Source organism: Gymnoscopelus microlampas (assembly GCF_963454915.1).
Source record: "Gymnoscopelus microlampas genome assembly, chromosome: 20".
Taxonomy (NCBI): Eukaryota; Metazoa; Chordata; class Actinopteri; order Myctophiformes; family Myctophidae; genus Gymnoscopelus; species Gymnoscopelus microlampas.
In genome coordinates, this window is record NC_139957.1 from 26583810 (window position 1) to 26598389 (window position 14580).

The 14580-nt window shown below is 41.9% G+C and overlaps 2 protein-coding genes across 2 annotated transcripts in view; one reads left to right on the forward strand and one right to left on the reverse strand.

The window, feature by feature from the left end:
• cnksr1 (connector enhancer of kinase suppressor of Ras 1) overlaps positions 1-6012 on the forward strand; it is a 38238-nt gene extending 32226 nt beyond the window's left edge. The window contains exons 16-21 of the mRNA XM_084045773.1: positions 976-1047; positions 2205-2278; positions 2717-2781; positions 2878-2965; positions 3498-3682; positions 4308-6012. Of these exons, the coding sequence (XP_083901899.1) occupies positions 976-1047; positions 2205-2278; positions 2717-2781; positions 2878-2965; positions 3498-3682; positions 4308-4766 (943 nt within the window). The 3' untranslated portion in view covers positions 4767-6012. The remainder of the gene's footprint in view (positions 1-975; positions 1048-2204; positions 2279-2716; positions 2782-2877; positions 2966-3497; positions 3683-4307) is intronic.
• Positions 6013-9787: 3775 nt separating this feature from the next.
• cldn23l (claudin 23-like) lies at positions 9788-10492 on the reverse strand (the record flags this gene model as incomplete). The annotated part of the gene is made up of 1 exon (XM_084044590.1): positions 9788-10492. One exon carries the CDS (start codon positions 10490-10492, stop codon positions 9788-9790), a length of 705 nt encoding a protein of 234 aa, XP_083900716.1.
• Between the last annotated feature and the right edge of the window lie 4088 nt (positions 10493-14580).

The window sequence follows — 14580 nt, forward strand, 5'->3', positions numbered from 1 at the left end:
TTCAAAAATAGTGAACATTAGTGAAAATCTTTTAAATTAATATATACATTTTTTAAAGCAAACATTTTTAAGTCAAATCTTTGCTTCTGGGGGTCCCTGGGACAAAATATTTGGGGGACCGCAGCCAAATACATATAATTTTGGGGGTCCTTGACATGAAAAAGTTTGAGCATCACTGATATAGCAACATACATTTTTTACTTACATTTTTAGAATCGGACTGCAGGTCTTAAAGGACCTGCAGTCTACTTATTACTACTTATTTTCTATAAATGACACACCCCATGAAGCCTTGAATTCATGGAAGACTCAATTGGTAGGAGACTCAATTGAGTTTCCTACTGACCAGCCACTCGGTCATCGAATTATTGGCTCATAAATGAGACAAAAACTAAAAAATATCCATGAATTCAAGGCTTCATGGGGTGTGTAATTGATAGAAAATATGTCATTTTCTGGGTGAACTCCTCCTTTAATGGGTTAACAAATGAGTCTGGTATAGACTGTCTGTGACAACAGTTGTCTTCTAGTTGTTAGTGCATAAATGAACACAACATTAAATGGCTGTAACAGCCACATTGCAAAATGAAGAAATGTGTTACTGCTTTATCCAACCTACAAAAAGTATTTGTTGCCTAATGAGACTACAATTAAAAAGGTATTGTCTTATAAAGGCACCAGTTGATTAATGACGTTACAAATTTGTTCCACTTTTCATACCATACCATTATGAAAGACCTGGTCCCTGTGTGTAAGTGTGTTGTTGCAAACTGTGTGTGTGCGTGCATGCGTGATGTGTGCCTGTGTTTTTGTCTAGCTGATCGATGTGTTAACAACTGAGGTTTAGGTAAAGGCTTTTTAAATCTGGAACTCTGGAGATTCAGCGCTTTGTATTATAGCATATTTGTTTTACTACTTCCTTTCTTAGACTGATGGACGTGTTGTACTCATTCCTTTCTGTCTCTCTCCTACCAGTGTGTTCAAAATGTGTCATGACAGATTCCAGACTTTCTTCTTTGCTACCGACAATGTCACCGACATGGGCAAGTAAGTGTGGGAGAGGACAGAACGCCAACATCCCTCTCTCTCTAAGTCTTTCTTTCCGCTCGCCTTTGCCAACTTGTCATCTCTCTCTCTCTCTCCCTCTCCCATCTCTCTCTCAAAACATATTCAATAATTTAAGGCCCAGATTCCCCGTGCAAATCAAAGCAGGTTGTGTTCGAGACACCCTCATTAATTCTCTAAGAGGAAGGATTAAGGCCTGATGGTTTATTAGGCTAAAGATTGAAATCCCCCACCCCCATTTGAAGTACTTATTCATTAGTGATAGAATTTATGTCAATTTATGAGATTAATCTTTATCAAAGACAGGTCTGCTCTGCCCCCTAGAGATGACTTCACTGTACTACAGTTGCAGGTGGGGGGGGTTCCTGCCTCAGGGTCTGGTCCTGTTTTAATGCAGCAGAAACAAATATGGTCTCCTCTGGTTTAAATGATGTGAGGCAATTTAAAAGCATGAATAATAAGAATCCATTCATGTCCAAGGCAATGGTTTACAAACTGTGCTGACATACAGCAGAATGAACACTGACGCCCTGAGGACAGCATCTCCAGCCCCCACACATGTATAAACACATGTCAGCTGACACTAGCATTTCGTTGCAGTCGGGGCGGAAACCTTGTATCTCCTTCTCAGGTTTTACTTCGTGGCAAAAATAGGCGAACTACAAGCTCACAATGCGTTTTTGCAATAATATAATAAAGTGAAAGTGGTTATGTGTGTCTGTGGGTTTTATAAATATTAAATAAATGAAAATAATTAACAAAATAACTAAGTAATAAACTAAATAATAACTGCATTGGAACACGCTTCCTTTTTTCTGAAAAGTAACAGTTTTGGATATACAAGGTTTCCACCCGACTGCATTTGACAGCCGAGGTTTTAAGGGTGTGTTTGTGCATCCATTGTTTCAGTTTAAGGATGTGATCAATGTAATGAATGGAGGAGCTCTTGTCTAAATTATGCAGCATGTCAACAATGTGCGTATATCTAGTCTGAATTTGTTGTGTTCTCTATGGCCTTTGTTGTGTGCAAGATATCGGTACTTTCCTCTCAGGAGGATCTATTCTATTCTACTGACTAAATGTGTTTTGCACCCGCTGTAGTCTTACATTAACCTGTTTGTCACTGTTATGTTATGCAGATGGATCAGCTGTCTGATCACAGCCATTCAGAAGCACAAGAAATTCCACAAAGACCCACCTGACAGTGAGGAGGGTAAGAATACGTTCTCCTTTGATTTAATTGAATCCTTGGTTGAATATTTAGCAAATACCACAAGTGCATGTTTTTACCAACCAATTCATCATTGGCTTTATATCCTTAGCAGTAGCCTCTGTCCATTCAGCTATAAACAAGAAGTTGACTACACCTGCTCAGATACAAAATACTGTACCATTAGTACTTCAACCATACCTACTGTATATAACAAACACTTGTAATTTGATTTAACCACTTAAGCAGTATATACAATGAAGTGAGACACATCGAGACACACTGTGAGCTTGTAGATCTGCTATTTTTGAAAGTTTTTACATATTTTGGAATTCTTTGAACATTTTAGAACATTTCCATCTATAAAGTCATGCCTGAAATAGGGACACCAGGTTGAAAGTGGTTAATATAACTTAATAGAACCTTTTTGTTTATGAACAGAATGCTACAGTGAGACAGATTCAGAAGATGAGGGGGCGTCCCCTTCACCACGCAGGGCGAACAAGGTCTGAACGCAGATTACTTACTTACTTACTTAATTACACACACACACACACACGTTTGATTGTAATCTCTGTTCATGTGTGTGTGCTGTACCTCAGAAAGTGCAGTCCAACACTTTGCCTCGACCGAAGAAGAAGAACAAGCTGCATTCCCCGACTCCTGCAACAGGTGGCAGCAAAGGAGCAGGTACATGGAGGCGCACACTCTTCATTTCTGTCTCCTTCAATCCCGCCGCACCTTTCTCTCAAACAATTGTGTTCCTGTCAGGCAGAAACCTCCTATCTCCATATTCTAACTTTTTGGTGTTTTTTTTGTAAATTAATGCCCTACTTGATCATACTGCAGCGTCACACAAAAGTATCAAAAGTAACCGTCTTGGACATATGAGGTTTCCACCCGACAGATGATTTAATACACGAGCCTGTGAAATGGATGACTGTCTAGTGCTTTAACTGATGTTTTAATCTCCTGTGTTTTAAGCATCATCTTCGACATGACAGGCTATTTTAGTGCCCTCCCCCCCTGAGTGCAATTTGTCTAATCAGCTGTCAGCAGTATACTTCACAACTGTCTCCTCTGCTTTTTCAACCAAAGCCATTCTGCCCTTGTCTCCTCTCTTAATGCTCCTCTTTATTACCCTTCCTGTATTCCCGTCTACCTATGTCCCTGCCCCCCCCCCTCCCCCATCGATCTCTCTTTCTGTTATTCTTGTGTCTAGTCTCCCCAGTTGTAGATGAGATGGGCGTAATGCACAAGAGCATAAAGGAAGGAGGCGTTTCTCTGATGGGTCACGACCAGCCGCTGACACGCGATCACTTCAGGAAGTCCTTCATTCGACGCAACAAGAACCCTGTCATCAACGAGAAGGCGCACACGCTCCGCGCCCTTCAGAGCACTCTCAAGGTCACCACTAAACACATCAGATTCAGTTTCATTGTTATTAACCCATGACCCACAGCTTAACCTCCACTATCTAAGAGGAGCCCAGATATTACAAATAGCTCAATCTGTTCCCTTTCAAAATATTTGAAATGGACAGACAAACAAGGGCTAGTGTCTTCTCCATCAAAACAGAAGTGGGGCTGCAACTAATCATTTTATTGAAATAAAATGATCAAATAATCAATTATTCAATTAATTGTTTAACCCCTAAAAGTAATATTTTTTTATGCCTGAATAAGAATGTTCGCTGCAAACAAATAACAAAAAGAAACAAGAATTATAATGATTTTAAGAAATGATGATACTCCTAATCATTTTATTCATTTATTTTCTGAAAGAAGTGAATAATCCACAGATGGATTAATGTTCAATACAACATAAGTTGTTTTGAGAATCTTCTTAAACTCAATAACTTGAAATAAGGCATACCACTTATCTGGTATCTACTTATCATTCCGTCTTGCAAGACAGTTATTCTTCGCTAACCCAATGAATATGCATTAACATGAATGGACACTCCATCCCTAGTATGGATGGAGAGTCACACCTGTCAGCATTCGGACAGCTAACGCCCTCTGTTCTGCAGGCCAAAGAGGCTGAGCTGGTGCAAATCAACAAGGTCCTGGAGGACTCGGATCTGACAGCTGCTAAGTTTCGTCAGTGGAAGGAGAACCACGAGATGCTCGTTCAAGAGATCGAGAAGCTAGCCCACCTCAGCGCTTCCAAAACGCAGGATGGTGATGAAGCGATTGACGTGCCCATGGAGAGCACCGCCGCTGTGTCGGAGACTGAAACGGTCACCATGGAAACAGCCGCAGAAACGGAGACAGATGCTGCCTGCAGACTGAGCCTTTGTTCCGGGGAGCAGCTAGTGGACGCGGAACCGTCCGATGTCCTGCTAGAGATCCCGCCGGGTTCTCCAGTGGCAGACATGCCTCCAATGTTAGAATTCTCTCTGGGTCTCTCCCTGCATGACTCCATAAACAAGCAGGTGGATGCAAAGGTGGAGGCTGGCGGAGACTCTGAGAACTACTTCTACATCTAAAGCCAAGATGAGACTGGTCATACCACTGAAAGGTTTACGTGGTGTCGCTCAAAGAAATGGAGAAACTGAAGATATTTGTCTTAAAGCAGTGTGAAATAGCTGGTTCACTAAAGCCTGATTTATACTTCAGCGTATGTGTGAGCTTGTAGATTGGCTATGTATGGCGAGCAACACCAACATATGACGGAGTATGAGCACATTTATGCTCCTTCGTACAATGGTGTTGCTCACCGAAAATAGCCGGCCTTCAAGCTCACAATGTGTCGCGTATGCAATGCTGTGTAAGCTTGTAGGTTGGCTATTTTCAGTGCATGACACCACGACACAACCGTACAACAAAGTATACATCAGGTCTGTGGCAATAAATTGAACACGACGAGTCAAATCACTGTTAAATGACATCATCTCAGGTCTGTTTGTTGTTTATCATAGGAACCAGGAAGGTTGGTTTTTTTTTTTTTTATGACCCAGACCCATCACTGATTGATGACAAATACTACAAGATGGAAAGAATTCAAGTGTGTGTCTTTTACCAATGAGAAAAGAACAAAAGTTGCCATGCCATTGTTTGTTCATAGATCCAGTATCTTTTTTTATTTGATGCTACGGTCCTACTCCACTGCTTATAAAAAAACAATTGTGAAGCATTTTCCTCATAATTCTTATGAGTATCTCTTTGTATTATAGTTCATGCCTTATGTAAATAACATTTTACTATAAAGTTATATTTGTTTTATTGACATTACCTTATTAAAGGTATACTTTTAAAAGGTTTTGCACAGAATGTGATGAATCTCGCTTGGGGAACACTGTAATAATGCCTTGTTGGCAACATCAAGGTGTTCCTTGCCTCCATAGATCATTGTATTATGAGTTATGTTTGCCACACAATAGAGCTGGATGACTCTTTATCTCTGAGCAGAAGACCCATTGAAGGTCTGTATTGCTCAAACCCAACATGAACAATTACCCACATTAACCCTGGCATCCCTATTGTGGGAACGTCATTATAGGTGAAATTGCTTTATTTAAAACATTTCTAAAATAGCAGATCCACACATGTTGTGAGCTATTTTTTGCTATTGGTCATACGGACAAAGTATAGGGTTTATGTGGTTAACAAATGGGCAAAATATATACATGAATGAGCATTTAGGCTCAACTGCTTGAGGACATCAATGCTAAACAGAGACAGACCTTGTTGTGACAAGGCTGTTCATTGGCTTAATAAACTGGCAGGTCATCACTGAAACGTGCTGTGATCTTTATTATGGTTGTAAAGGACAGTGTGATGTTCATTAATAAAAATGTAAAGTTGCTGATGTGGCTAAAGAGGCTAATTTTGATGAATGAAGGAGGAACTTTCAGTATAAGAAGCAATGTTATCAGAGTGTCTGGCCTATTTCACAGACTGTAAGGTAACTACACCTACAAAAAAACCACCAAATTGTTCTCGCTGCGCATGTACAGTATGTGCATTACTGTGCAGTGTGCTCATAACATGTCTGTGGTGTTACTTACATACATTAAGACAAGGAGACAAAGGGACATCTCTGCACAATTGCCTGAATAGGTATAGAAATTATTCCTCAGTTTAGGTCATAAGAGCATCATAGAAGCAATATTATCTTCTGTGGCTGCTTTGGAAAGTCATACTTATCATTTATATACAGTCAGTGGTCTTATTGCGGTGGTCTTCAAACGATTTGTAACCAAAAGCAAAATTTGTGTACTGTTGTGCACTGAATTTTTATCAGCTTGCAGAGCTGATCAGTAAAGAGACTGCAACTAGTCATCACTTTCTCATAACGTTTTCCTCATTGGCTGGCCTTGGTAAAAGCCAATGAGGGCTCGCCAATGGCTTCCCATGTCCTCTCAGAATATGGCATCTAAACAACTACGCAGCATATGGGATCTAAACATGTCTATGGTAGTCACTACGGATGCGATACTGTGTTTGGCAATCTCTATGGTAAATCTGTAACTAAGTCATTATGAACCGTCAGCACAATGCTCCTGCTATGCAATGCTACCCGAAAACCTTTAGTACAATGATTTGTTGTCTCTGACGAGAGAGTATGTTTTACCCCCTGTCCGTCCGTCCGTCCGTCCGTCCGTGTGTGTGTGTCCGTCTGTGAACAGCTAATCTCCCGCACCGTTGGCTTGATCGCAGCGAAACTGTGCACACACACTCCCTGGATGCCAATTCAGAACCTCTGACCCAAATCTTTCACATGGGCCTGTTATAGCGCCACCAGGAGGCCGATTTGTGCAAAACATTTTTTGACAGTACTCCTACAGATTTTATCCAGATGTAAGGCAGTAGCCTTTTTATGTCAGCAGGTGTCGCTGTTGCCAAGCTTCCTCACCTGTGGTGTCACCAAGCATCACCTTTTTGTCCCTCACTGGAGACCCTGGTTCTGGATTGTGGTTGAGACCTTGTAGGATTTATTGGCTCACATTCACAGGTTCTGCTGCTGGTAATTGGCTGTAGGCTTTCCAACAGAAAGAAAACATATACTCTGTAAATAACATGTCCTCATATGCTAAATAATAATTAATGATCAACCACATAAAATATTAGTGGAAACAATGGCCAGAATAAGATACAAAACATGTAAAAACATCCTTCACAATTCCACTGCAAAAGAGGGCTCTTCTCAATGTGGCCAACTTACATTATATATTTAAGTACAAAAACGTAAGTGCATATTATTCAGAATGACATCAAAATGTAGGTAAGCTTCTTAGCTAACACTGTATAGCAACAAACTCACTGGATGGGCTTTCAAACTCACTGGATGGGGGGGGGGGGTGAGAAGAACGAGGCCAAGAACACACTGGGCAAGGGCAGAGTGACATTAGGGGAAAAACTGGAGGGGGGCACAGAGCAGGGACAGAGGCCAAGATCGTGACACAGATATTGTTCTTGAATTTCTTAATTTTTTCATGTACAGTAGAATCCACATTATGTTGGTGCACAAAGTTTTTTTTTTTTTACATAAACAATAACATTTCATTCACAAATAATACATTATAATTCTGTTGTTGCTGCTTGCAGTACAATGTCACAATACTGTACGTCATAGCATACATCCACATACATCATCTACAGCAGTGGTTCTCAACCTTTTTTGAGCTCCGGACAACAATCCTCAAGGACATATTTAATACATAAGAAGGCTTCTATTTTATTACATTTTCTTTATTAATATTTAACATTACTGATTTTAAAGCAGCACTTAATTGTGTCCCGGTGTCACACACCAAAAATAGCTGATCTACATGCTCACAACGCATCGCAGTGACGGATTATGAGCTTGTAGATTATTTTCGGTGTGCGACACAGCACGCAATGAATAAAGCCCTTAACATGTTAACAGTCATTATTTAATTTCAATTGTTTTCCCCACACTCTGCCTATTAGTTCAAAACGTATTCTTAAATTTGATGGATTTATGAAATGTTATTTAATCTTATTTTGAGATTACCGTTGATCACTGTTGAGGAACAGTGATCTATGTTCATCAGATGATGATTCATGCTTCAGTTAAATGGCTTTGTAAAAGGCAACACTGATGGTCAGGCTTGGGAGAGAATAACATACAAATGTAGGCTACATTTTTCCTTATTTTGCAATTTTTTTAGTTATAAAATAAACTTTTCCCAAGCCTATCAATATAAACTCCAGAAATCAGCGGCATATTATAGGCCTACTGGCCTATTAATCTGATACAATAATAAATAATTAGTATTACATTTTCCAACACATTAAAACACACTCATTAGGTATGAACATCTAAAAGATAATAGTATGAAGACATGGCTACAGTATGTACAAACGGCAGTACAACGTTTACCAATGTTTTCTAGACATTGCAGTAGAAGGCAGCATGGATTTGAGCTTTTTTTCCTACAGTTAATAGTACAGCATAGCATTCTTACAAAGCTTTTTCTACCATGAATCACTTTATATTTATACCCCAAAATGGCACTTCTGTTTTCAAGGCAAATCATTCTGCCAACATCAATACCTGTTGCGGATGTTATAAATGAGGTTTTATGATTTACATTCCACATGATTTCCTCAGAGACTCCAGGTTCATTACAAGGTGGTTGTTTCCAATTTCAAAATCAATTTACAGGCGGTTTTACATGAATCAACTAGGGAACAGAACTGCTATATTTCCGCTCTCATACAAATGGCTTCATCCTCACCAATTTGATCTTACAGTCCTGTGGGTTTTCCTTCTTTATCTGTTTTCCAATTTTAATTTTTCCTCCCAATTTAGTCATTATGCCAATTCTCAATTTGTGTCACTGCCAACCAGCAGTGACAGGGACTAGCTGGTCTTGGGGAGGGTGTATATACACCACAATATGTCTACTCAGATACACATGAGGTCACCAACCATTTCTTTTCATCAGACAGTGAGGCGTTTCACTGGGAGGACTAAGTTAACGTGTGCGGAGGAATGGAGCCTGCCCACTGGTCTGACAGCACATGATTCCAAAACCCCAACAAGTCTGAAAACTGCTAGGTGAGGGTGAAGTTAGAGTTACGATGCGTTTTAACAGCGGGCGATCAGGATAGTATTTTCCGGAAGTGCATTATATGTCTATGAGAGCCGGAAACTACTGGCGATAGGGCGAAGTGGGCGGGGGGGCGATGAAAGATGGATTCTCTTTATCTTTTGGACGATGTCGCCCGGCGATCGCCCGAGAGTCGCCCGCTGTTAAAACGTACTGTAAGAGTTAAGTTTAATCAGCTCCCTGATGAACAGGCTTCCCAATCAACTTGTAGGAGTCGCTAGTGCAGTAACAGAGATTGCTCTCCCCACCCAGCTTTTCACCTGTGATAAGTGGAACGCCCGGCCAAGCCAGAGGCACTGTGAAGGAATCGAACCCCAGCAGCTTTACCCCTGTGACTCCCGGATGCCTAGTCCTGTGTGTTTTAGTATCTCTGGGCTTATTCTCCTTACGCAAGTTTTATCCCAGCGTTTTCAGAGCTTTCACCCATTCTAACAGCTAACATCGTATAACTCTGTCTCTGGAAAGGCGTGGCACACAGGACAAGCGGGTAGTGCCGGGCATCTTGGCCTTTTGAAGCTAAACAACAGAGCACTGCCTCCCAGCACCTGTATGCATGCGCCCAGCCATCCAAAGTAGAGAGATCCAGCCGGGCGCATGCTGAGGCGCGGGAACCTGGAGCCGTGGCCTCCGTGACCTAGCTCCATCCCCAGTCTTTCGAGATTGTAAGTGTACACCCCGAGGGCAGCCAGGCTGAACAGTCCAGCCAGTGCCACCAAGAGGCCACCGGTTGTCGCTATACCTCTCAGAGGAAGATCTGTCCAGCTGCGAACGCCGAAACTTGCAAGAACGATCCCAGTGGCGCACAGGAAGAGGGAGCTGAGCACCAGGCCTTGTGCCAGGTGAACCCGCGGGTCTCTCTGGTACGGACCTGCCACAGGCCAGCACTGCTTCAACTCAGAGTGAGCCACCTGCAAGCAGGTTTCCCACAGCCCGTCAGAGCGCAGTAAGAGCAGTGCATCCGCGGAGCCAGTCCTTATCCCCTTCAACCCTGGCAGAGGAAGTGATCCTGTCCCTGTCAGGCCTAGGCGCACCTGCCCCTCCCTCCACTGAGGGGTGATAGTGGCAGTGAAGACAAGGACCAATCCTAGTGGGGCAAACACAATCCCCATCACCATGGAGGCTGGGGTGTGCATTATGGGTAAGGAAAGTTCTAAATCTATGTTGTCTGTCTCTTGTAGGCCTGCCTACGCCTCAGCTGTGAGATAGGTCCATGGATTTGTATACCTGGTCAGATTTTCATGTGAAGTACAGCAGCCTCTCAATATCAGTCGTTGGCGTGCACTGTGAGGTGCAGGGGAGATCTTCCAAACAAAGGCTGTAACCAACTCTTGATCCTCTCTTCACATGGAGGGACACCACCGGACACGCCGGCTCAACTTCTCAGCATAGAGACGATGATGATAATTTCATATTTCTGTTAATCCTGTCTCTGTTAAAGGCAGAAGAAATACGGGCCTCATCGCGCTAGAAGTGTCTTGCTCTTCCAAACACTACAGTGACCCGATGAAGTCTGTAATATAAGAGAGAGAAAAACAATGTGAAGTGTTTGTGTGTGTGTGCCCTTCTAACCTTCTTAACCTCTTCATCTCCACCTCTGCCCTCTCTTACCGTAGCTACAGGTCCTCCACTGCAGTCACAGTCACTGAAAAGGAGAGATACATGGAGATATCGCGGAGGACTGACAAAGATAGGCAGGAGAGGAAGAATGTGCGTGCAGAAGAGAGAGAGAGAGAGAGGGAGAATAGTGTTGCTTGCCACACCATCGTACAACAAGGTATAAATCAGACTTGACTGACAGACAGATAGAGAGCAGAGACAGCAATAAGCTTGATGGGTAGAAGGCAGGAGGAGGCACTGTGTTGTTTCAGTGTTCTAACACTGGACAGCAAAAGTCTCAGTCTCCGTTGATGCCCGTTTCTGTTGCTAGGATACGGTAACCTGACCAGCCTCAGCCAGACTGTGCAGTGTGGCTTTATTTATCACATGGATGTCTTACATTCTACTCTGTACAAGACCCTGTTGTCTGTGTGTGTGTGTGTGTGTGTGTGTGTGTGTGTGTGTGTGTGTGTGTGTGTGTGTGTGTGTGTGTGTGTGTGTGTGTGTGTGTGTGTGTGTGTGTGTGTGTGTGTGTGCGCGCGTGTGCGTGACCATCATGTAATTATACACTGTGCGACGTGCGTCTAGGGGTCTTTGTGTATGTGAGCAATCCTTTTTTTAATCTTTCAGACAGATCAGTGTAGAGAGTAAACCAAGGGCAGAGAAAGAGGAGAGGCATGCGAGACAAGACAGGGGTCGGATTTGAACTGGGGGTCCTCTCCTTGTGATCATGGGGTGTAGAGTATATGGTGTCCTACTCAATAGATGGTCACCTGCTTTTTAAAGCCTGCTAACGAACGGGACAGTGGTAACCTTGGAAGTACTGAAATAATCTAGAAATGTTGTTAGACCATAACCTGAATACTGTGGAGTCTGTGAAGCTGCTGTGTTGCAACCTGAAGAAAGATATCCTCTGAGAAGGGGATGAAACAGCTCAATGACGTCTACATATACGTGTACATACACATTGTTCACACGTACATTGTTCAACACACACACACACACACACACACACACACACACACACACACACACACACACACACACCGCCAGAATCAATAAATCTCTCTCTCTCTCTCTCTCTCTCTCGCAAACACCCAGACAGACAGGTGATAATGTAATGGCTATCACATCTTTAGTGCTGCTCACATCCCGACAGCTTCTAGTCATTACAGTGTCTCATCTCATCTCATCACCTTTCTTCCTTACAGCTGTGAGAGTGTACACAGTAAAATCCTCGCTGTCAATTTAACTCACAGTATACAAATGGAACCATTTGTACAGATCCGTAAACTGGTCCATTTGGTTTAATTGACTCTATGGATTTGTTGTGTGTAGAAACTCACACAATATATTATTATTTTGCACTTGTTACCTAGTCCAGTATTGTTACTTGACATAACCAATAAATACAATAAAAAAGGGAGAAATATAAAAACTAATGGAATGTATATATTCCATACTGCTAGATTTGGTTTATTTTATTTTATGTTATACAATATTTTTATCATAGTGTACCAGAACACAATTCCGCTTCCACAAAAAGCTTGTAATCTCACAGTAATTGTTCATTGAAAGACTAGAGGACACGTTATGAAATCAATCTATAGTTTTCATCTCCAACACTTATTGTATTGCTGCCAGAGCCTGTTAGTTTATTATGACCTATAATCTGTAGAGCAGGGTTGCAGGAGACAAAAATTGGTCTATTGGAGAGAAATAGATCTCTCGCATATATTTTCTCAGATCTGATATGATATATGGCGAGAGCAATTGTTGAATGAATAAACATCAACACTTGTCTCACCATTATGAAAGAGTACTTGGAGAGTTAATACATTTTATTTTATAGTCTTTAAAACTGCAGTATAATTTTAATGGTGGATCTATACAACGTACAGTGAAATCCTCAGTGTTAAATTAACTCTGAGGGTGTATAAATATAGGTAAATTAACACAGAGGATTTTGCCATTCACGTCTGTTAAAATAACGCAACCCTTTAATTCTTCAGGAATAACCTGGTTAACATGGTATCAGAAAAGGACATGTTGCCGCTAATAAAATGATTTTCACTGATTAACTAATATTACATATTATATTATTGTCTTATGACGATTAGTCAATTGCAGTAATTAATATGAAAAAAAGAAAATCTCATATGTAGTGATCACATTTTTTTTTTTTTTAATAGAGGATGCTGAGGAAGTATTTTTCAATCAAATTCTATATATTAAGAAAAGTTGAAATGGCAGATGACAGAAACAAGGATCACAAAAAGAAAGAATATTATGTAGCAGAACAGTAATTATTAGTGAGAATGTTACGGACTATGTTGTGACTATTAATAGATCTCACTTCCATATGCACACCAACAGACACGAATGCAAAGACTGCTACATTTAGAAATATTGTAGATATGCAGACACACACACACGCGTGAGCATGCGCGCAAGCACGCACGCATGCACGCACACACGCACGCACGCACGCACGCACACACACACACACACACACACACACACACACACACACACACACACACATACACACACGTGCACATGCACACGCACACACTCACACACACACACACACACACAGACACAGACACAGGCACACGCACGCACGCACGCGCACACACACACACACACACACACACACACACACACACACACACACACACACACACACACTTTTCCCCTTGCTTGGCATGTCTGTCAATCAATATAAGCACTCACTTACCATTCAGCAGAGGTAGTGGAATCTTCCTGCAGATCTGAACGTTAACATGAACCTCTCTGGAGAAGGAAATGTTTGTTCCATCACTTCCAGCTCCTCTCTATGCCTCCTCCTCCCAGCATCTTGACTCCATCAGTCTCTCTCTCTCTCTCTCTCTCTCTCTCTCTCTCTCTCTCTCTCTCTCTCTCGCTCTCTCTCTCTCACACTCTCTGTCTCTCTGTCTGTATCTCTCTCTCTCTGTCGCTGTTTGTCTCTCTGCCTGTATCTCCCTGTCCTCTTTCTATCTTTCTCTGCCTCTGTCTCTCTTGTTTATTGAGTGTGTGTGTGTGTGTGTGTGTGTGTGTGTGTGTGTGTGTGTGTGTGTGTGTGTGTGTGTGTGTGTGTGTGTGTGTGTGTGTGTGTGTGTGTGCAGGTCCAATTTGTCTCTCTTCTTTTAACCACCCTGGCAACCCTATTTTGGGCATGTCATTATAATTTCAAGAGTTTCTAAATTGTTTACAGTTAAAATGGCAGATAGTTGTGAGCTTGTAGATGGGATATTTTCACCACCCATCAAAGCGTATATGTGATGGGTAGCATATATACTTATTATGTTCAGTGGTTAATCACACTGATGATCATCTCCCCCCACACCATCTCGCCACAAAATACAGTATAAACAAGGCTTTAACACTGATGTGCATTGACTGTTTTGGAGCACAAGGGGCTGCTAGTACGCTGCATTGTGTTTTCGCATCTACACATGCACACGCGCACACACACACACACACACACACATATGCACGCACGGTCGTGCACACACGCGAACACACACACACACACACACACACACACACACACACACACACACACACACACACACACACTTTCTCTCTCTTTCTCACTCTC